This window comes from Platalea leucorodia, assembly GCF_965183815.1.
Source record: "Platalea leucorodia genome assembly, chromosome: 13".
Lineage (NCBI taxonomy): Eukaryota > Metazoa > Chordata > Aves > Pelecaniformes > Threskiornithidae > Platalea > Platalea leucorodia.
In genome coordinates, this window is record NC_138835.1 from 14,318,739 (window position 1) to 14,341,231 (window position 22,493).

The window sequence follows — 22,493 nt, forward strand, 5'->3', positions numbered from 1 at the left end:
TCTTTTCTTTAGATTTTTTTGGTGTAAAATCTACAAATTACAAACTTCCTAATTCAAATAAAACAACAAGCTTCAGCATAAATTAGGGGATGTTTTAGAACTCCCCCGATCATAAGCACAGATCTTCATATACTTTTCAGAATGCCTACAATTAAACGCCAATTGGTAGCGATGTCCTGCAAAACGTCTTCTTTCGCTGAACAACGAGGCAGTGAAACCTGTGTGCCATCAGTCTCTGGCGGTTTGTTGAGAAGTAGCAATATTTAGAAAATAATATACACATACAGATTTAAGAAATGGACAACAGTTCTCTGTAGATGTTTATTCTACTTACAGTAACAAAAACCTGTGAAGTCCCATATTTTAATGTACAGTGATATATTTTGCCATATAAAATACAATTTACAGAAATTTCTATCAAGGAAACCTAAACAAACACACTTACTTTTTGCATACTTTTATGTATGTCTTTAAATTAGAAACATCTCATTAAGAAAAAAATCTTACACCATAGTAGATGTTTGCATTTAATACCACCTCTCTGCATTTTAACATTTTGTCTACAGGTTCAGAATACAGACGATCGTTTCAACCAGCAAATCCTTGATGTAGAAGGACTTCAAAGATGCACCAATAGGAACTGTAAAATCGAGATACATGGCATACATGCTACTTGTCACGTAGTCTTCAAGATGCAAATGTTTACAGGAATGTAATTTTACATTTCCAAAACTATTTTATAAAAATATCAAAATATTTACCCAACTGTTCATTTACACGGTCAAATAAATTAGCGGGGTTTATTTCATACTTTTAGAATTACGGACTTGAAGAATTCATGAAAAGTAGCAATGCAATGTATTTCACAGTGGCAAACTTCCCTCTCGAACGACAACACGAAGTACCGCCACTCTTCTGTTCCAGCTGAACGCAGTTACACCTTTTTCAGTGGACAGTTTTATATACACTACCAGCCTAAGTAGGGTCTAACAAAAAACAGTGACACTTTTTTCTGAGGAACGAAACACTTTTAGAATGAAAAGTACAATAAAACGGGGACGTTTCTTAAGCCTATGGCAAAATTCTGCAAAACCAAAACCAAACCAAAAAAATGCTCCACTAAATCAGTTCAATCGAAGTAACAGATTTAATGGCCTATTTACCCAACTGAGTCTTCTTTCCTTTGGTATCCCAATTTGTTTGTAGTCTTAGCTTTTTTCAAATAAACGTCTGATGTTTTTCTAAGTTTTGCTGGTTATAAAGGTGCTACTCTTGTGTGTTCTTTAATTACAGATTTGTAAAAATGCGACATTTAAAACCCCTCAGCCTCATGAAAAAAACTAAGTACGACTTGCTTCTTCGCTGTACGCTTAACGGATGGATTCCAAAACACAAAAAAACCTGTATATAAAAAGGAAGATAGTGCACTTTAAGCTTACAACATTCCGTTTTCAAATCCTCCGTCAGTCACAAGTAATTATTAACACTGGTCTTCTGCAGCCTTTTCCTAAATACACACGACCCTTCTGTTGTAAAATAAACAAGACGGCAACATTGGACTCCTTTTTTTAAAGCGTGTGCTGTAGGAACAACTTTGACACCAAAATATCACGTAAATGAGATGTAAAGGTATGGCTCCTAAGGTCTGGATTAAATTCTCTTATAAAATTACAATTCAAGTTACTGGAAAACATAACTTTATAATCTTAAAAAGCAATATGCTCTTCTTAGACTTTTTCCATTTCTGTACTGTAAATGGAAATTTTAAGATAAAGATGCAAGTAGAAAAACAAAATTTCAGTACAGGTAACGCTGTGAATCTTTATAAGAAAAACATTATGCACAAAATGCAGCAAGTGAAAGTCCAGTCTGTTCTTGCCTTTTATCTATTCGAGTATTTTCATTCACAGTTGTTCAAAAATTGCTAATTTGTCAGTACATTTTGTAAGGCTAGTTTTACAACAGCATTTTTGTAAAGGTGAGAATATACAGTATATACAGAAGATGCTGACTCAGTCCTTGCTGTGTTGGAAAAGTACACTATGGGAAATACAGTGTCAGTCATATTTCTATGACTGATTAGTGGAAGATGAAGCTTCTGTTTCTGTAGGTTTCTGAGTTTCCTTCGGTGTTTCTGGCTTCATCTCTTTACCAATTTCCCTACTCTTACTCCGATCTTTGCGATCTTTTCCTCTTTCTCTTTCACGATCTCGATCTCTGTCGCGATCCCTTTCTTTTTCCCTGCTTCGATCCCGGTCCCTGTCTTTCTCTCTGTCGCGATCTCTGTCTCTGCTTCTCGATCGCTCTCTGTCACGTCTTCGGTAGGATTCTCTCTCTCTGGTTCTTGCTCTCTCTCGGTCTCTGCTTCTTTCCCATTCTTTAGCCCGCTCCGAATCCTTCTCTCTATCTTTGTTTTGGTTTCTGTCTCTATTTTTATCCCATTCCTTGTCTCTGTGTCTCTCCCAGTCCCTGTCTCTATTCCAGTTTCGGCCGCGGTCTCTTTCCCAAGGTCTGCCATGTTCTCGATCCCTTCGTCTTTCCTCAAAGGGTCTACCCTGTCGATTATCTGCTTGCTGAGGCTCTGGCTGATCTGAAACCTTGTCTTTATTTCCTCCCTCATATCTCTCTCTCTGTCTCCCTTCAAATGCCTGGCCTCTAAATTCAGGATTTTTGCCTTCTCGGAAGTCAGATGCTGACCACTGTCCTTCCGACTCAGATCCTTGTCCAGAAATATTGGAAAGAGATGCAGATGGTCCAGCTTCCTCCCACATCTCTTTTCTGTGGGGCGGCGGATGGCTTGGAAGGTCCAGGAGTGGTCTGGGGCTTGGCTTCATACCTTGTGGTGACTGACCCTGGAAATGAAATCTAGAAGGTTCATTTTCTTCTGGAAACAGTGCAGGTGTGGCTCCTCTTGGTCCTCCAAACTGAAGCGGTGCTGGACCTCTCTGGTTGGCAAATCTGGGTGGTGGACTCCCTCTCCGTTCTTCAAATGGCTGTGGCAAAAGTCCTCTTGGACCAGGTATATGATTTGGAGCCGGACCTCGCTGCCCTTCAAACTGATTTGGGTGAGGCCCTCTTGGTCCCCCAAAATGACTCGGGGCTGGGCCTCTTGGCCCTCCAAATTGAGGGCCTCCTCTCTGTCCTTTAAACTGAGCTGGTGGGGGTCGTCTTTGACCGCCGAAAGGAAAAGGCGAAGGTCCTCTGTTTCCCATAAACTGAGGTGGATCTGGCCCTTCGAACTGTCCTGGAGGCCTAATCATTTCATTATATTGGGAATCTGAGAATTCCCTTTGTTCCATGTGAGGTTCCCTACGATCTTCAAACTGAGAGGGTGACATTCCTCTTGGAACACCATGATAAGAAGGGGCAGGGCCCCTGTTATCACCAAAAAGAGATGGAGGTCCATGCTGTGTAGAAAATAAGGAAGGAATGGGACCCTTTTGACCTCCAAATCTTCCAGATGGAGGTCCTCTTTGCCCGTCGTTATTTGGAGAACCATGCTCTTCAGAGAACTGTGGCGCCGGTCCTCTAAAATTAGGTCCATGAGGTCCTCCAGGTGCATTGAGCATCAGTGGTGGTGGAGGCCCTCCCTTCTGCCCAGATAAAGAAAAGGGAGGTCCAGCTCGGTTTTCTTCAAAGTGCTGTGGGGAAGGTCCGCCCTCACTCTGAACTGATGGAGATTCAGTTTGTTCTACAAATTGATGAGACTGAGGATTTCTTTGTTCATCATATTGCACTGATGAAAGACCCCTCTCCGGTTCAAAGTGACCAGCTGCCTTTTCCTGAGAAGTAAACATCGTATTTGAAAAAGAATCCCTTCCCATTACTTCCTTTGACTCGTTTGACCACGATACTTTATGCATATCTTGCAAAGGCTGACTGTCGTTTGGTGTGGAGAAATTAGGCTGAAAAGATGTACTTGGAGGTGTTGGAAGCAGCACTTTCCGTAAAGGTTTGGATGTAGAGGGTTCTCCAGAAGCTGTTTGACTCATGTTTTCCAAATTAACTTGAACAGTGTTTTCAAATTTGCTATTAGATGCCTCCTTCTGGGACACCGTAGAAGCCTTTTCACTTGAAACCCAGTTATCACCACTAAAACCAGGCTGAGCAGCAGCAAGTAAGGTTTTATCGTCCTTACCAAGTGAAGTCTGCAAAGCATTTGGAAAACTTGCTGGAGCAATTTCTCTTGTGGGTATCTCACTCTGTACCACCTGTGGCTTTAATCGAGAATCAGCATTGTCATTAGTCTCTGACGCCATCCTTCTAGCTTGTCGAGGATCTCTGTTCTGCCTTGGGTCACAGCCCTGGTTCAAAACTTGTGCTTGCTGATTTAAAGATGAAGGTAAATCTACTTTTTGTGTAGCTTGCTGGTCCTGATGGAATAATTCAGTCTTTATTAGGGAAGATTTTGGTGGTGGTGACATTAAAGCATCAGACACTGAAAAGTGAGCCATTGAAACACCAACAGCTGCTCTTTGTTGCCTGAGGGCTTCTTCTTGTTCCTCTAGCTGTCTCTTCTGTTCTTCTATTTGTTTGTTTAATTCTTCCAACATTTTTTGCTGCTCTACCAAGGATGAGGATGCAGATAAATCAGGCACATATGAAGCAGATGTTTCCGAAGAATTGCTTTTAGTGTCTGTGTACATTTTGTTAGGTAAATCATCAACGGTAACTTTTGCTTCTTCCAAGATAGTTTCATCTTCTGGATCGTAGGCCTCGTCCTCTAGTTCTGCTGTATTGGATGGCTTTTCCACATTAAATCGTTTTTCACTTTCACCAGTTTGCATTTCAAAAGCTTTCTCCGGACCATACTCTTCTTCAGGATCATATGGTCTGTCATCCTCCTCCTCTTCTATAGCTCTGTCTTTTGACATCTGCCCAAACTGTTGCACGATGGGATCTAACAAAGGAACAGCTGACATTCCTCCCTCAGCAGCAGCTTGACCTTCCTGATTTGACGACTGGACAGTTTCAGAATCCTTAGCAAGAGGTTCAAAAGTTTTCTTTTTTCCAAAAAGCGTCTGCAGGATGTGCTCGAGAGGTGTGGCGGTTTTTGAGGATGAAGAATGCGTAGCAGTAACGCTCGCAGAAGCAGCAGTTGAAATCGGTGGTGGTACGGTAGTTGTGGTTCCACTTTTAATTGAGGACAGTATTTTTAATACGGAAGGTGTAACCGCTGAGGTGTCTGGAACGGGAAGCGGGGGTGGAGGCGGAGGAGATCCGGGTGGTGTTGTACTTACGGCTGAATCTCCTGAATAAAGCGTGTATTTTGGAGTTTTCTTCTCTTGCGAAGTGGCTAGCGGCCCTTTAGAGAGCAGCGGTGTTTCCGTTTCCTCATGTGCTTGAATTCTGCTTCGCTTTTCCTCTATTTTTTCTGTTTCCATGCCGGTGGCAACACGTTTCCCTTTCTGACAGATAACCAGTCCGAGGATTAAATTTGGCCGAGATGACTCAAGACCTGAAAGGGAACACAAAGGTTGTATATGTAAAAAACTAATTTTTAATTATGCTTTCAGTAGAAACTTATTATTTTATATAGTGGCAGCTACAAAAGATAACAGATAACATAAAGATAATTCTAAATTCCATTAGATGACCTATTGGCAATTTTAATTAGTCCATAAGCATATATATTTGTATATAGTTGTAAAGAAATGTTTTAATTCCTTCCTTGATATCTTTAATAAAAGATGGCAGCAACAGGTATGATTATTAAAAAGCATCTCTGCAGATGTTCAAAACCAAAGAAAGTTTTTATATTTTTCGTATTGTTACATCGTTGTTGTTGTTGATCAACCACCCCTACCTCTCCCCCCGAAAACTCATATATTTACTTTTAAAGAGTGTGCAAGTATGTTGTATACACAGAGATATTGAAAAGTGAGAAAACCCAGGCTAAACTTCGTAAGTATATTTGTTATAATCTGTGCTAAAGAACTACATTGACATTTACACCAGCCTGTAAATATTTTGTCTATCTCTAAGTTAAATAAATACCAGTAATCGCTAAAAAGATAACCTCAAACAAACTCTGTTTGGAAACAGCATTAAAGCTTGTAACCCAGCTCCCTGTTTGTTTGGGTTTTTCTCCAGCTAGACATTATTTTAAAGCCTGACAGAAGCAGGGAAACCGGTAAGGAACACAGCAAAGAGGGAAAGGAGAGCTTCAGCAGCGTGGGGTGTAGCGTGCGGGAGGCGGGGAGGCTGCGCGGCCGCTTTGGCTGCGGGAGAAGGGCTGCCTGGGTCGGAAGCCGGCTTGCAGAGGGGAAGGCGACTTTAAACCCTCTGTTGCAGGATTCGGTTGGATGCTGGAGGCCTTTCTAGAAGTAAAAACCATTGTGAGCGGAATTACTTCTTTGTGAAAGCTTCAGACTTGAATCCTTGGAGAAGTATATCCAAAAACGGTGGGGAAGTTTCTGATAAAGAGGGAAAAGGCAGAGGTCTGTACGTCTGTTTCACGTTATTGTATTTCTCCCTTTTACGTGCCCAGTTCCCACTGGCACTTGTGGAAGATAAACATCTCCAGAAGGAAGGGCAGGGAATAAATCCTTTATCATACAGTTGGTGGCAAATGCAAAAAATCTGTATAAAGAGAGGCTTTTTTAACTTCTGGATTTAATGACTTTTAAAAGGCCCTCCTTTGAGGAGCGCTGTCTTTCCCCATATGCGCCGTTAGTTATTACTTGCATCCAGCTAGGAAGCAGTAATACAGAAACACAAACCAATATCTGTGAAGTAACCGATAATATTCACCGTGGTTAAATGGCAAGGCGAGGACTCTGACTACATTGTTCCTTCTATTCATGATCCCGTAAGTAAGAGTTTTGCATATATAAGGTTCCTTGTTCTTATTAAACTAAACCAACTGCTCATTAAGGAACAATTTTTAATTATCTAATTATTAGCACTGAAAACTTTTTCATACCAACAAAAACCCTCGCACCCCACAGTTGCAGATATATTTCATTAGCAAACCACATTCACAGATACGTTACTTTGCTGAAACAACTGAATTCGAATTTTTAAGGGGACTCTTAACTTTACCACCTAATGAGAAAATTACATCAGCTGTTTTCCTAAATTTAGGTCATGTTTAATGAACTTCACCTTTTCTAAGTTCTTTGGTTGCTAACTTCACACTGAGACATCAGTAAAACAGTTTAGGATATTTTTAGGTTAAATTGAAGTTCTGTCAGTGAGAAGTTACCATCGCTCTTACCGCTTAAGCTAAATTCGGTTAGAACCTACTTAAGCACAAGACGACAACTCGGCTGAACTGATGCCAAGGGAAAGCCCAAGCAGCAGAACCAATTAAGTCAAGAGTTCTTCAGTGAAAGCCTACGCTGCGGGAATTATTTGCCGTTTGCTAAATAACACACCAAAACCATAGCTGCTTTATGTTTTAAACTCATTTCTCTTCAATACTTGCTATATATTTCATTAAGCGGTGACTTTTGTTCACAGAATGTCCCCCTAAATCACCGACGCTTCTAGTTCTTACGCTCAAATCTTATCCCATATAAACCTTATCTTCCAAATAACGAACTACAGATAATAAGACAAAGACAGTAATTTTTCCAATAAAATAAGTTAACTTCAAAGTTTTATGAAATCTCTTGACAATTGGGGGAAAAAACCCTCCTCTAAAAAGTCTGTGTTCTTCTGACTGCAACTGGTAGTAGTACAGTGAAACTGCTTTAATCACTTAATGAAGAAAACAGCAAAGTCTGGTGACTCCCTAGAAATCGTCTTTTTAAAAGACCAGACAAAATCATAACGAAACTTTGCGACCAATCTAAAATATTTGCTTGAGATTCCCTATCAGGAATGGCTCTCATTATAATTATGTTGAGAAACACGAATAATTAAATTTGAGTGAAAGTTTTTGGAAAGCAGTTATTCAGTAGAATGCATTCTAGATCCAAAACAGAATTTATATTATTGCACAGTGGTCAAGTTTTACATAGTTCTGTGGTTAAGAGGGTATTGGACATGCTGTTGTAAATAAGCTTTTATTTTTCACTTTGTAGTACATATTATTTCCTATTGGTACATCTAAAATTCACTGCCAAAAAGTTTTTTTTCCTCCAGGTAGAAGATTTCTGTGTTAGTAAGTGTTGCCAATTTTCACCACCTTCTTTCATACTTAGAAAAAAATTATTAAAATTATAAATACATGAAGAAAATTAACCGGCTATATCACCAGAACAAAGATTTGCTAATAATTCAGTACATGCACAAATTTGCCCCTTCAGAGGGACGGGGGTGCTGAGATGTACCATGAAAGTAGGCAGGACAGGAACTAAACAAATAATTATTCCCAGGGAATCTAAGATTATTCAAAAAGGGCCACATAAATACTTGACTTATCCAAATACTCATTTGCACCCACAGCCTACAAGCAATTCTAGCAGTTGCGTTCACAACAATTTACTACCTTAAATGAAACTATATTAATATATAAGATCAAGGCACAGTTCCAAGTAAGACAACTGAGAAAAAAACATTCAGAATAGACTCATTAGTTAGAAATGGCTCACTCGGTGTGAACGTGCTTTGTATTTTTCCTTTATCAGTATATGAATAACGACTCCCCACTTGGTCGGTGTTGGCCAGTGCAGAGCACCTCACAAACTGGGGTTCACCCAAACGCTCCCAGGAGGCGTTTGCTGCTCTTCTGTGGCTAATGTTTGGGTTATCTCCTTTTACGCAGAGACTTGTGATTTATGCAATTAGTCACAATGAATCTCAAACACTGAATAATTGCAATAAACAGGTTTCAAAAATCCATCAGACAGGATCGCTAATAAACAGCAATTAGTGAAAAATCAGTTTTGAATCCCTGTAAGAAACAGAGATCAAGTCACTAATTAAACAGGGCAAAATTTTAATACACTTTCAAGACAATAAATTCCGGTAGTAGGTTAATGACATTAGTTATAATTTAAGCTGGTTAGAGTTTAGTCATCATAGAGTAAATCCATTACAATTTTATATTTTGATACTGTAATCTTACAGAAGTATTAGAAGTTATGCCTAACCTGCCTTCTACATTCACTCAGTTCAAAGCGATCAAATACTAAATGCTTCTTTTGCATGGAAACACACAGCCAGACCAGCATTTCAGCGGGCACTCCCACCCCATTCCAATATCCATCAACAGGGAAAGGGCCTCATTTTAGGTAATAACGAAAATGCTGGCTGCGGTCTCCAACTATTGCTCACCGACTGTCTTTCACAAGCAAGCATTTTAAAAGTGCTGCAAGCTGTGTTGGCAGAGTTAGTAGCTTTCAGTGCTAAATTATTCATTAAAAAGTTATTATCCTATTATGTATTTGAAGTCCACATGCTGGTTTTACTGTTACATCCTGTAACTAAAGCCATTAAAACAGGATATACTAAATATTAGTATTGGATGAATATTCGGTTTTCTTACCCTTAAATACATTTTTTCATTAAATCGGTTTTACCATATTTAGGCATATAATGGCCACATCTTTCCCTATCATCATCAGCTGGTAAGAAGTTACCCGTACTGATAAAGATATATGCCTAATTTCTGTACATCAATGAGAAAACCACGGGAATGGACTAAGCATACCCATGGTGTACATTTTTAAACTGCAGAGACCAGCACAAGATATTCTTTAAATTTCATCAATACCATTGAAATATTTGTCCCAATTAATCATGAGAGCAGCTGACCACTACCATCAAATTTGTGCACCCTGAATTCAGGGGTATGGATGGCTTCCAGCATGGCAACACTGCCGCGCATTGAGGTAGGCTTGCTGAATGGGACTGGCTGGCATGGCAAATAAGGTTCGTAATGCCACGTTCTTCTACTACTGCTACTTTTCATAATGATACCTGCTGAGATTAAGACACCCAATTCCATTAATTACAGTACAGTTACAATTTTGTTCATTTGTTGCAATTTTTAAGAGCATTCTAAACAGCATGAGATTTCATGCCTTCAGACTTTCAGAAAAAACACACTTCCTATTGTACTCTACCAGAAGAGATATATCAACATTTGTGGAACCCTTTGCTGATATATGGCTCTCTTATTAAAATTCATTTATTTTAACTATGTAAGATACTTGTTAGGTTCCCAATGTTGCCACTAAATCCCTAAATAAATCACTTTCTATTGATAATAAGTCTCATTATACTATCTTATACAAAGTGCTTTGAGATCTACAGATGAAAGTGCTGAACGACATGAAGCGTGTACGTGAACCAACAAGGAAACGCACATACAGTAAACCAGAGCAAAAAGACAATGCAGAGGAGCCCACTGATACACAGAATCTGGTAATAAATGCCGGAGAGGAATTAAGTATAAATATGGATAACCTTCCATTTTCCTGTTTTCAAATCACCCATGCCAAAGTTTTTTTGTAGATCTTCTAGGTACTAGCGCAGTTCAGAAGTCCTCAGTTGTGTTCCAAATCCAGTCCATCAGAAAACAGGAGAAATTCATAATCCATACGTGCCTGATGGAACTGGTTGATACAGCTGGAATATCTTCTAACTAGGATTTCTGGAGTGGCAGGGGTTTATTGTCCTCTCCCTCCTCCCCCCTCCAGTCATATTTATCAAATCATCTTAAGCTATCTAAAGCATAATGCTTTTTGAGTCCTTGCTAAACTCTACGTGAAGGTACACGATTAAATTTAAGGACACAATGACCACTTTCCGTAAAATATTTTTATTGATTGTGAAAGAAAGAAAAAGCGGTAAATTCCATCAGATGTCATTAAAAAGTATGGATTACATGTCTTTTATGCTGTGGTTTTAATACATACACAAAAACAGAAAACCAGCTTACCTGATTTTTTTGCCCCCCCATACTGGGTCTGGTTTTAAAATATGAACACAACTTAGCACAACTATGAGGTAAAGGCTGCTACAGAAGTTTCCAAGAAGTGTGAATTGATGGCAGAAGTCTAAGTGGGTCTTCTATGAAGCCGTTAAATCATATGGCCTCTCTGCCTTTGGAACCTTGTTTCTATTGCTGTCCTTTAACCCACTTTGCCTACAAATACGTATTTCAATTTGAAAACCTGACTCATAAAATTTGCCTCCATGAACAACACCTGCAAATGATACCTGTATTTCTCCAGTTTTGAAAAACTTTTGCACTTGAAACTCGGCAAAACGAGGCTGACATTACAAATTTCTATACTAATACTTAGTCGAGTTTGTCTACATTTGCCAAACTCCAATCTAAGAGAAGAGTTTCATTTGAAATGAAACCTGTAATGCAAAAGGAAGTGTAAAAGGAAAGCTGGTGTTTCCACAGGACTGCAAGTAGGCAACGACTGGGTGAGTGCCTCCCTACAGCAGGTTGTTTACTGGCCCAGAAAGACTGCAGACATTTACAGCTGATTCAGTGGCCAATCCCATTCTTGTGTTACCGTCCAGAAAAGAGGGTATTTCTCTTGTTCTGGCTGGAAAAACCACTCCATGAGTTAAGACTCTTTGCCTACATCCCTGTGCCAAAAGTGTTCTGCATTTAGTGTTTTCACTTCTTGGCTATGAACTGGGCATAACAGTTTTTGCCTACCTTTCAAGAATTCAGTAAGTTAAAGTTTATGAGGTGCCGAGATTCAACAACTATAGCTATATTGCTATAATTTAGATAGCAATAATCCTACCTTTTTAGCTATAGCCTAAAAACAAGGACCTAGACTGTGCACTGTTCAAGCACGGATAAGACAGACTTGGAGTGTATGAGAAAAATCTTGCCTGAGGGTGCAGAGCAAGTGCCCTTTGCAGTCTCGTGGAGGAAGGGAGAGCGTTTAACTAACGATGTATCATTTGTTGCTGTTGTTGAAGCCATATGCCGTTAAAACATGAAAACCTGTCCCAGACACTGTTGCTCCTGCATATAAGCTCTGAGGATGCTTTATTGAGTTTAGTCCTAAACTTGCATTTGAGGAGTAGAGGACAGTCAGCTTCTCAGAAAGGTCAGCTCCTTGCATGTTTGCTGCTTCATACCTACCGTTTCAGATTTTGCAAACCATTGCTATGACAGTGAAGTACTACCTTCATTGTAACGTGTAGCTCTTCTGCTTCTCAATCTGTTGTTATATAAAACTCCAGATACTTATTTGGAAACTAAGCATATGCACCTCCTCCCTCCTCAGATGAAGACGACTTCAAATTTTGTAATACAAAGGTGTTTCGTGGCTGAATTCATTCTCAGTTCTTCTGTCACCATGTTCAACGCACAAACATGGAGCAAACTCAAGCCAAACATTACTACTGGTAATTTTATCTAAAAATAGAAGATTATAATATAACCTGCCTATACCAACTACTGTCTGCCACCTACTAACCCTAAGGAATGTGGTTCCCTTTCTCCCCCAACAAACCAATTTTCAGCAGTCAGTGATTTGGCTAGAGTTTGCTCCAGCTAGAACAAAACATTTCAAACACCTTGTGCACCATATTGCACGTACAGCATAATACTTCGCATGAGACAATGACAATGTAGTGAAACCACGATAAATATTACCTTTGTCTTCATAGATTTCTTGACTCCTCTGTGGGCTAAGGTTCCTGCTTGATTTAAGTGATGGTGAACGGCTTGTAAGGGCCTAGGTTTTGTGGATTTGTGGGCTGCTGAAGATAGGATGGGGGTTTTTTGTTGGGTTTTGGGTTTTTTTCAATATAGTGGTTGTTCCACATACTTGATCTTACAGGTAAACTCATCCTCCTAACAGCATATAAGCATCTTGTTGGAAAGGCTGTGTAAATTTCAGACAATTTTATCTTAAATAGAGCTGGATTTCCAATTTTTCCCTATTTACATACTTGAAAATTGGGTTTATATAAAAAAATTTAATAATGCTTACATTAAACATTCAACAACAACTTGCCTCAGATTGACTTGTGTTTTGTGATTTTACCTAGCATTTAACCTCCCCTGTTTTGTGCTTACCTGGTCCCTCAAAGGGCAAGAGTTTGGAAGGAATTGGGTCCTTAGAACTCAGGGGGATCAGGTAGAGATCCTTGACATGTCTGTTGTTATTAGCTACAACACCAAAACGACCACGACTGCTAAAATAGGAGTAGAGAGAGATATAGGCAACTTCTTCTTCTTCTGTTGCGGGATGGAAACGAATCAAGCACAATTCCTGTAATACAAAAGCAAAGTGGAAAAATTCAACCTGTAACATAATAGCAAATAAAATGGTGAAGGGCAAATTCCAGGGGTAAAAATAACTTGTGCATGTATCACACCAACTACGGTTTCAAGGCAGTACTCTAGCTTTAAGAGAGTACTGTTGTTCAATTTGTAATATTTAAAAAGAATCAGGCTTGTCATTTTCAGAAATACAAATTGTATCTCTTACATCAAACCAAACATCTTGAGGCTCAAATTAATATGAAAGAAATGGAAAATTCTTAGTTTCGTGATTGTATCTGCATTCTGTGCATCATTTTTTCACTTCTAAAGTGTTTTTAATAGTAAAATCTATTACCTACATTAAATAAGTTCCTTTGCTTTAAAATTTGATTTTCAGTCTTCAATACTGAATAAATAGATTATTTACGTTCAATCATTAAAAATTAATGAATAGTATGAAGATTGAACTACTACACAGGAGACAGAGATCAAGAGGATCTGCAGCTCAATAAACATGTTTCTTCCATAAATCAAAAATTGCAAAGGAATAAGTGGTGTCGGTAGTTTTCCAGGTGTGATCTACGTCACTATTTGCTGTTTACTACTTTATATTATAATAAGTTGTCATTTTATATTGCTGTACTTTTCTTCTGGGTTTTACAAAGGATTGTAAGTGAATACCTTAGAAAGCGAAGATTTGAGTTTGCCAACATAATCCCAGACTGTCTTCGGTGAGATCCTCCCACCAATATGAATTGTATCTGGTAAATCCTAAACAAGAAGTATTACATGGCAGTATGAGAAAAACCAAGAGAGACTCGTGTTTACAAGCAGTGCAGGTTGCCCCATCCCAGCAGCCTAGTGGATAACGCACTATTCTATTTGAGCAAACTTTCATACGTACTTTTCTGATTTCAGACAGGCTATTTCTAAATTTCAAGGTGTTTAATTATGGCATGTTACCAAAAGGTTAACAGTAGACATGGAACAGAAAAAGCATTCCCAAACAAGGATAGCAGCAAAATGTCTATAGTTCTGTATGCCCATTATTGGCTTTTTTTTTTTATAGGGAAGCTGCTATTTGAAATTCAGATTTTCTCCACACTTTCAGTTTCTCAGGAAATGCTGCACTCGTGACGACAAGTCACATGAATTCTAGCGAGCTTCCCCTCATGAGGGCACTGAAACCCATTTCAGCAAAAGCAATACCAAACAGAACCACCAACCCTACTAACACAGTGGTGTTTTAAACTTCCGAAGTCACGTAAAATGCACTTCAGAGATAAAAAGAAAGAAAAGCTTATTTGTTTTAGCGCAAACCTTTATACTGTCTCATTATTTGAATGTACACCCTCCCAGAACAATATCATCCAGCTGATTTTATTTGAAAATTAGTAAAAAGGATGGTATTTTTCATAAACAGCCAAACAAGATTTTGTAATAGATCACATCGGTGACCCATCTGTTCAAGAACAGAACAAGACATCTACTTTAAAATACTGGCTCTAAAACTTCTTTTCAAAAAATGAAGCTGAAATAAAGGTACGGTTCCATGTTAGATCTGAACATATGTATAAATATGTTTAAAGACATGAGAATTCTTCACAAATTTGTGAGGAATTTTTAAAAGGCTATTTTTTTTAATTGAGCTACTTTTTCTATTACTAAAGGGATGCCATTTACCACTGCTACAGTTCCAATATAACTATATATAACTATATAACTATATATAACTATATAACTATATAACTATATATACTGACCCCAGCCTTTCTAGCAACAGGAACTGCAGTACAGATTTATTCTAAATACATAAACATGTCAGTGCTAACCTCGCTAAGATAATCAAAACACCCGGAGACAGGATAAGCTTTAGTGACAAATTTGGCCACACTTTGCATGTTAATAAATCCTTTCCAAATGGTGTTGAGACGAGAAAGAAAGAGGGAAGTATCGCTGTCTTGAGGTGAGCGTGGCTCTGCAACACTGCAAAACAAATCCAAAACAGAAAGGTTACAGAATACAAATGAGAATGGGCCCTTCTTTTTTTCTTTTCTTCCCTCCTCCTATTGATCAAATATTTTATTTTAAACAAATAACGGAATTTTTACTAAACGCTTTGTTAATGTTTTCCACTAACTTGGTATTAGTGAAAAAAGCAAGGAGTAACAGAAAATAAACTTGTAGCTGCAGACAGGCAAAAAGATGCCAAAAGATATGACTTTTATAAAATTAGGTTAGCACTATAACTGTTGTGATCCTGACTCTATAACAAATTAATCTGAATTACATATTTCCCACTGAGTCAACCATATGCATCTGAAAGATATTCTCAAGCAAAAGAATTTGCTATGAACAAAAATCTTTTAACTGCCGTTTCGTAAGGATATACTTTGCAATATTTAATTTTACTATTGTATAGAAATCCACTTCCTTTCAAGCTGATCAATTGCTTAATTTTCATTCATATTCATAAATTCAGATATAACAGTATTTTAATATAGGATGAAAATCTGGAAATGCCTCTAAACCACCTCTCACATATACTGGCTTTCTCTATATTAATGTACATGCAGACTTCTAAGTCTGCATAATGCCTTCAAGTTTAATCTATCTGCTGAAACACATTGTAGAATCTTTGCTGTCAACATACACTGACGCTCAGAAAATTTTGCCAACTAGAGAAGGTAAACGAGGAGATGGTAAATTAAAAATCTGAACCAGGCTACCTGAACTGTAAAGTTGAACATGCCTTTTGACTGGGGGGAGGGGAACGGGACACGGGACGTTGAACAGAACCACGTTAAAGATTCGGTAGCTTGGCTTACTATTAAATATACGCACTTGATATTGGGTGACTGATGAACTGCTAAGTATCTTGGATCTGGTGAGGATGATGGTTTTGTTAATATCGATTTGGGGACAGTCATAACTGGTTTTGAAGTTTCCTGTTTTGTTTCCCCTGTTGAAACTTTGTCAGATGCAGGTCCAGAACGCAGGGCTGGTGTCGTGATACCAGAGGAACTGCTCATTGCTGTCCTAGGGTCTCTGCCAGAAACTGTTACGGTCGTGACAACTCCGCCAGCACAAGAGGCAGGAAAAGCAGAAGCCTCTTCAGGTACAGAAGAATCTGTATTGTTATGGCCCTGGGTTGTAGGAACGTAAGTTCTTTCTACGCTTGACTGAGAAACTGTTTCTGCTGCCGGTCCAGCTTCAGTTTCCATTGCATCTTCAGAGACGGCCTCTTTGGCAGGCTCTGCCGCTGGGGCTGGTGCAGAACTTTCATACTTCGGCTGAACTTCTGGTTTTGATTTCGACTCCACCTTTTTAACAGGAGCCACTGACTTCATCTTCTTAGGTGGTACTTCATCTTCAGATGCTGAAATCTGACCTATAAATTTATTTTAAAAGCTTTTGATTACTATTTAAGAATGAAATAGTTTGGAGAAAAACAAATAAACAACACTCTTAACGTAACAACTCTTTTACTTTGCACTGTAGATACCTGTACAGATTTTGCAGTTCAGGTCAAAAAGATGGGCTCGATGTTGACTTGTTGTATCCTTCAACATACTGCTAAAAACATCTAGAGAAGGAGCACTGTTTAAATTTGGTGCAGTTCGGGCTGACTCTTGCTGCTCCTAAAAGTGAATAAATACAAAAAATATTCCAGTTGATGACTAATTTCAACCGTAAAAAAACCACTTTGGAAACCATTAATTAACTTTAGTGCTTTAAAAAAAAAAGATTAAAGGTCTTGGTTAAAGCGTATCGTATCAGATAGAGTTCTCCAATAGTATTTGTCCTCATTTCATTCCACCATGTTCTGAAGTTGATAGCTAATATTCAGAAATAAAAGATTTCTCTGTAAATTGACAGCAAGGGCTGAAAATTACACAGCATTTTAGAAGTGCATGCAAAATATGTCCATCATTTGATTGTTGCACTCCTTCAAACTAAAAGGAAAAATGCTCATAGCACACCTACTAGGTGATAATATCCTTACGGTTCATCAAAACCATCTGCACTTCTGATGAAAAATTTGAGGCCCCAGTTACCATTTATCTCCCTCGATGCCTTTGTGCTGAAGCAATAGCAATACTTACATCAGAATCGGACACTGGCGGAGAATCTTCCATATTTACGACTTGCATATGTTCCCGTTTTACAGATGTTTTCTTGATTTCATGAGATTTGCTTCTTGACTCTATCATCTGAAAGAAACAAAACGGTTTTGGTAAAAAGTCCACATTTATAATTTTATTCTGTACTTTGTTATCATTTGGCCGGTGGTAGAGAAAAACTATATTGAAACTGAACATTACTAGTATTTCATTAGGAAGAAAATGGTGCGTTAACATAACATGGGTGGTAAGAGGTGGCAAACTTGCTCTTAATTCGTATCTAAGGACACAGGGGAAAATTATGTTACTTACTGCTTTAGCTGGTTTCTCTTTCCATACAGACAGTTCTTTAGATAAAAGTTCTTCTGGTTTCATTCTCACTAGTTTTGACAGTGAGATTTCCTCACGAAGGACACGATGAAAAAGTCCCTGAAAACGAAAGAGCCTTTGTTTTGTTGCCATGCTGAGGAGAACCTGCTCGGGTAACTAACAAGATTTACAGTCCTGGACAGGCAAAACCTGTTCCAGTTTCTTAATTGTCTATTAAAAATACTGGCTACTTATAAGCCAATTTGGAAAGGTGCAGCAACCAGAAAACAAGGATGGAACAAACACAAAGTACGAATTTTCCTCATTATCAATACCTATCAATATAACTGAATAGGAATGTCAGAAGTTGAGCAGCCACGCTCCTGTTTCATATATACTGTAGAAATTAAAAAAAAGAAAAGTTTCAAGTGTTCTCTAGTGGATATTTTCATCTGCACCAGCATCCATTTTTTTCTTTTAAAGCATAAATATGATCATGTACATGGGCAGTATCCAAAACATACTACAGAATGTCACCAGAGGAGAAATTAATGAACTCTGTATTTATTTTAAGAAAGCCATTCTGTAAATAAATATTTCACACCAAATGCCCAAACTTAATAAATACACATGACCAACTAAAGTAGGCTTTGAATTCCTACTGGATACGGTTTTTTTAGAAGATTTGAATGGCTTTATAATAATGTTTTATAGTATAATTCATAAGTCTCTATCTTGAAACTCTTAATGTGGAGGGTAGAGTTTGACATATCATTAAAAACCAAAAGTATATTTCAGTATACGTTTACTGTTTAAGGAAATTCCAAACCTGGTTTTTGGGGTCCTTGAGATTGAACATGATGCTACGGTATTTACTCTTGTATCTGTTGTCCGTAACTTGAAACAAATTAAACATCTCCTTTTCAATATTGAGTGCTACTTTCCCTACTTCACTCTCTGTCATGACCAGATCATCGCTATCATTGACTCTGTTAAAAACAAAAAAGGGTACGTGCATTTATGTTAGGCATGAATCTTCAGGCAGCATTCACAAAACTCACTGTGCAGAGGCAGGAGGTAACCTAGGCCCCTCCTCACCCAGCGAGGGCTCAAGACTCCTGTAAAAGACATCTCAAAGCCAAAGTCTATCTCAGGACCTTGAACTGTGAACTATGGCAACCCTTCACTACCGGCCGCAGAAGACGGCCTTTGTGAACCGACGTCAGCCCTTACGAGTGCTCCTGCTCACGGCACTGAATTCAGGAGCTTCTCTGCTGTGAACGACCCAGGGAGCCCAAGCACCCGAGTTTTAGTCCTAGATTTTCCACTGTGAACAGCGTTTCCATTTCAGAGACGACACCAGAGTGCGGTGGTCTATAACAGGTATTGATGGCTGGCATTAGCTTTAGTAATCGTTGTGGGACAATTCGCTTTTGCTTGTTTGTTTGGGTTTTGTTATTTGTTTTTGGGTTTTTTTTGTTTGTTTGTTTTTCTTTCTTTCCTAAGTGATACAGTTGTCTCCTGACCACGGTTTGTTGCTGTTGATTTTTATGCTGGGAGGGGGCAAAACCTCTACTTCAGTAAGCCTTTAACCTTTCCCTACGGTATTTCCTCTACTGTGTTCCCTCCAACCTCTACATTGCCAAACACTGCCATCACCAGATTTTAAAACTCCAGAGCACCTGCATTATAAAAGCTTCTATGCTGTAATTTAATTCTTCAGCTGTAATTGCCTCAATATAAATGGAAGTGAGGTTTCTTTTTTTTTTTTTAAAGGCTTTTTCACATGCACATTTATATCAGGATTTAAAGTTTTTTTTAATATAAACCTGAAATGCCAATTATACTTGTAGTCATTTGTAGTATAAATTCAATCCCTCAGTATCCCTTATGAAGAAGTAAACAAAATTCTGCAGGCTACACATGTACATCTAGTTGTAGCTTCCTCTATAAAATAAGTGGTTTGAATTCGCACCTCTTCCATAAAATTTCTTTTAGGGACCGTCGAATATTTTGTCGAATCTGAGAGTTGGGCTGTGACTGCATAGGGCTAGCTGATGCCTTTGCTTGACTGCTTCCAGATGCGGCAGAAATGGAAGACAGCGAAGGCTTTTTGAGGCCTCCGCCCAAACTGGAAGATGTAGCTGGTTTTTTGGACACTGATGAACCATGAGAAAGAGATGAATGTTTTGAAGGAACACTGCCTGATGAAGGAATACTGCCTGATGAAGGCCAAGGTTTCTTGGGAATTACAACTTTGAAACTTCCAGCAGGTTTAAGTGGTTGCTTAGTTAGTGATGTGTTAGAGAAGGATGGGGACTTCTTTGAAGGCAGATTTTTAGGGAGAGGAGACGTCTGTTTCTCCATTATAGATGCAACAGCTTTCTTCGATGCCGATGTAGGCTCTGCTCTATCTTCATGCTTCTTCTCTTCCCTTTGAGCTGTTAAAACAAAGAAGACAAGACAATATTAAAGGCTTAACTTTATAACTTCCTATTCATGAAGATCGGTTACCAATCTGTAAGAAAAGTCTGTGAAATGACATCTCCAGAGAGTAACTATCAAGTAGGCAATTTAAGCTATTTACTTCCACTAGCCTTTTAAAAAGTAGTTTTAAAAACCATGCAGAGGTTGACATAATTTTTTTGAAGAAATTTGTCTGTGATCCTTCAGAGAGTACTTTGTCTCAGAGGCCGACTGAAGAGTTTGAGTTCCACTTCGGCTCTAAAGGTTGAAAATTTTATTTACAATCTAAGCAAGAAAAAAGGCACCACCTTCAAAGATTCCTGAGTGGGACAGGCTTCAAAAACATCCCAAACTTTCACACATTTTTTAAAAAAAAAAAAAAAAAAAAAAAGGCAGCAATACAACCCACATCTTACATTTAAACAGAAAAACTCTCATAGCACCTTACAGAACCTGTTTATTAGAGGCTGACCTGATGATATGAATTCATGATATGACCATGAATTTGAAACTGCGTTATTACCTTAAGTTTAGTATTACTGAAGTTTAATAAACCCTTTCGCCCAGACTTTCTATTTTAAAGAGCAAGCAAAGATAGACAAGTTATGTAGCACAGAAGTTGCTTAAAAAATTTAAACGCATACTCAATCTACTTGGTTGCTAGCATTAATGTCATACTGATAACATTGCCATAAACTATTATTAGATCTTCCTATTCAGTTCCTAGCCAAGTTCTAGATTTATAGAATAATTAAACATTAATATTGCTGCGCAGGCTGTGGCTATCTAATTCCCACCATTTGCAAACTATTCCATTCACACTATTCAAATTTTCCATTTAAACATTTTTTCTAATGTTAATAGAATAATTGATACATGTCAGATACGAGAAAATTTACAAGATGTAAGTAAAGGCTCCAGTTTTTACCGATGTTGAAGTTATTCTTGCACAGGACTTTAAAAGCAAGCATTTGTTTAAATTGCATTTCATCTGTCCACCTTCTGGCACCGACAGGAACAATTCAACCCAGCAAAAAAAGCCAAAACCAAAAAACCACACACACCCCCAGTAAAAACACATCATTTACAAGACATTAAAGCGACAGCGGGCTAACGCTAGCACGTTCATCCTGACAGCTCAAACAAGGAAGGGTTCTGATGGAAACTACCAAAAAACAACTCCTGAAATACAATTCTTTCAGTTAGAAAAGCCAAGTTTTCTCCCTAAAAAGCCTTTTTTTCTCACAAATCTGTAGATAACCACTGAGTAGTTACCAAGTTAATTTTGAATCTGATGTTTTATAGCTAGTGAGGGTTTGTAGATGAATTAGCCCAGAAGCCCTAGCTGCAAAATACAGGACACTTCCTGGGAAAGATCCAGGAATTTAACTTTTGATAACTTTACCAAGGACCAAACGGTCCCTCTTCTCCTTCCAGATGTGCTATAACAAGAGCAGAAGTTACTAGGAGGGTCTAAAGCATCCAGTCTTTCTCTCTGTTCCGAGAGGCACTTGAAGGGGACGAAGCACCGCCGTAAAGTCTGGTTCAAGAAACCCCACAAATCAGCCCAAGCTTTCGATGGAAACACCCCTCACATCGGGGCTCCGGAACGCTTCCGAGACGTGCCGCGGTACTCCCTCGTTTCGGGAGGAAACGGCCTGCAACCTTTCTCCGGACTCAAAGTTCAGGTACCCCGAATGGCCGCCCACGCTTCCAGCGGGAAGAGGCTTCTACCCTGCTTTCTTTAAACGGGCTCTTACTGGCGGCAGTTTCGCACACCCACAGAAACCGGTGGTTCAGATGAACTAAGAGACCAAACTGTCCTTGAACTTTTCTAGGGCTAAGTGTAAGGGTGCGTGCTGAACTTCTGCTGGAGAAGCCAGAAGATCCAGAAACACCCTATGTTTATCCTTATTTTTTTTTTTTTCCTAGAAGCATTTTACAAGTAGACGCGCCTTGAGGAATTTTTCTGAGTGAGATTTAACTATTTGAAGTGTAAAATGAAACAGCTGCCATAATACATTAAATAATTCCAAGGAATGTGAAGATTTTGCTGTAAAGTAGATTAAAATTACTACTCTCACGCTATTCCCATAGTTTTCCCTAGAGACTGGTCTTGGTCACTGTCAGAGCCTGAGCCAGGGAGACCTTCTGTGTCACCCACAGCGGCTGCTCCGGTGCCCCCCGTTCCCCGGCGCGGTCCCCGCGGACACGGCACTGGCCATCGGGAGGGAGGAGGGCGATCGGCAGCTATCGCTGATGGCTTTCGTTTGCTCAAATTAGGCACCCAGAGGTAAAAAGCCAAGCTATTTTGAGTTTAGTCTTGACTAGAGAGAAGGTGAATATCCGAAACGTGAGCACTGATAAACCTGCAGGAATTACTCTACTTCCATTCTCTTTTTCCTGGTTTATTGTATCTTCTGCACAGATTTGTAGGCCAGAAGCACGTTTCT

The 22,493-nt window shown here is 38.9% G+C and overlaps 1 protein-coding gene across 6 annotated transcripts in view; it reads right to left on the reverse strand.

Moving 5' to 3' along the window:
- Positions 1 to 341: 341 nt before the first annotated feature.
- Positions 342 to 22,493, reverse strand: part of DIDO1 (death inducer-obliterator 1) — a 56,626-nt gene continuing 34,474 nt past the window's right edge. For 5 of the 6 annotated variants that reach the window (XM_082325913.1, XM_082325909.1, XM_082325911.1 and 2 more), the window contains 10 exons: positions 19,550 to 20,015; positions 18,404 to 18,563; positions 17,578 to 17,694; positions 17,248 to 17,355; positions 16,647 to 16,782; positions 15,986 to 16,532; positions 14,974 to 15,127; positions 13,823 to 13,912; positions 12,953 to 13,148; positions 342 to 5,458 (listed from right to left, as the gene is read on the reverse strand). In XM_082325913.1, coding sequence (XP_082182039.1) covers positions 2,070 to 5,458; positions 12,953 to 13,148; positions 13,823 to 13,912; positions 14,974 to 15,127; positions 15,986 to 16,532; positions 16,647 to 16,782; positions 17,248 to 17,355; positions 17,578 to 17,694; positions 18,404 to 18,563; positions 19,550 to 20,015 — 5,363 coding nt within the window. In that variant the 3' untranslated portion in view covers positions 342 to 2,069. Of the gene's footprint in view, positions 5,459 to 10,718; positions 12,634 to 12,952; positions 13,149 to 13,822; positions 13,913 to 14,973; positions 15,128 to 15,985; positions 16,533 to 16,646; positions 16,783 to 17,247; positions 17,356 to 17,577; positions 17,695 to 18,403; positions 18,564 to 19,549; positions 20,016 to 22,493 lie in introns of those variants that run through there. The other variant, XM_082325914.1, reaches the window with a different exon arrangement.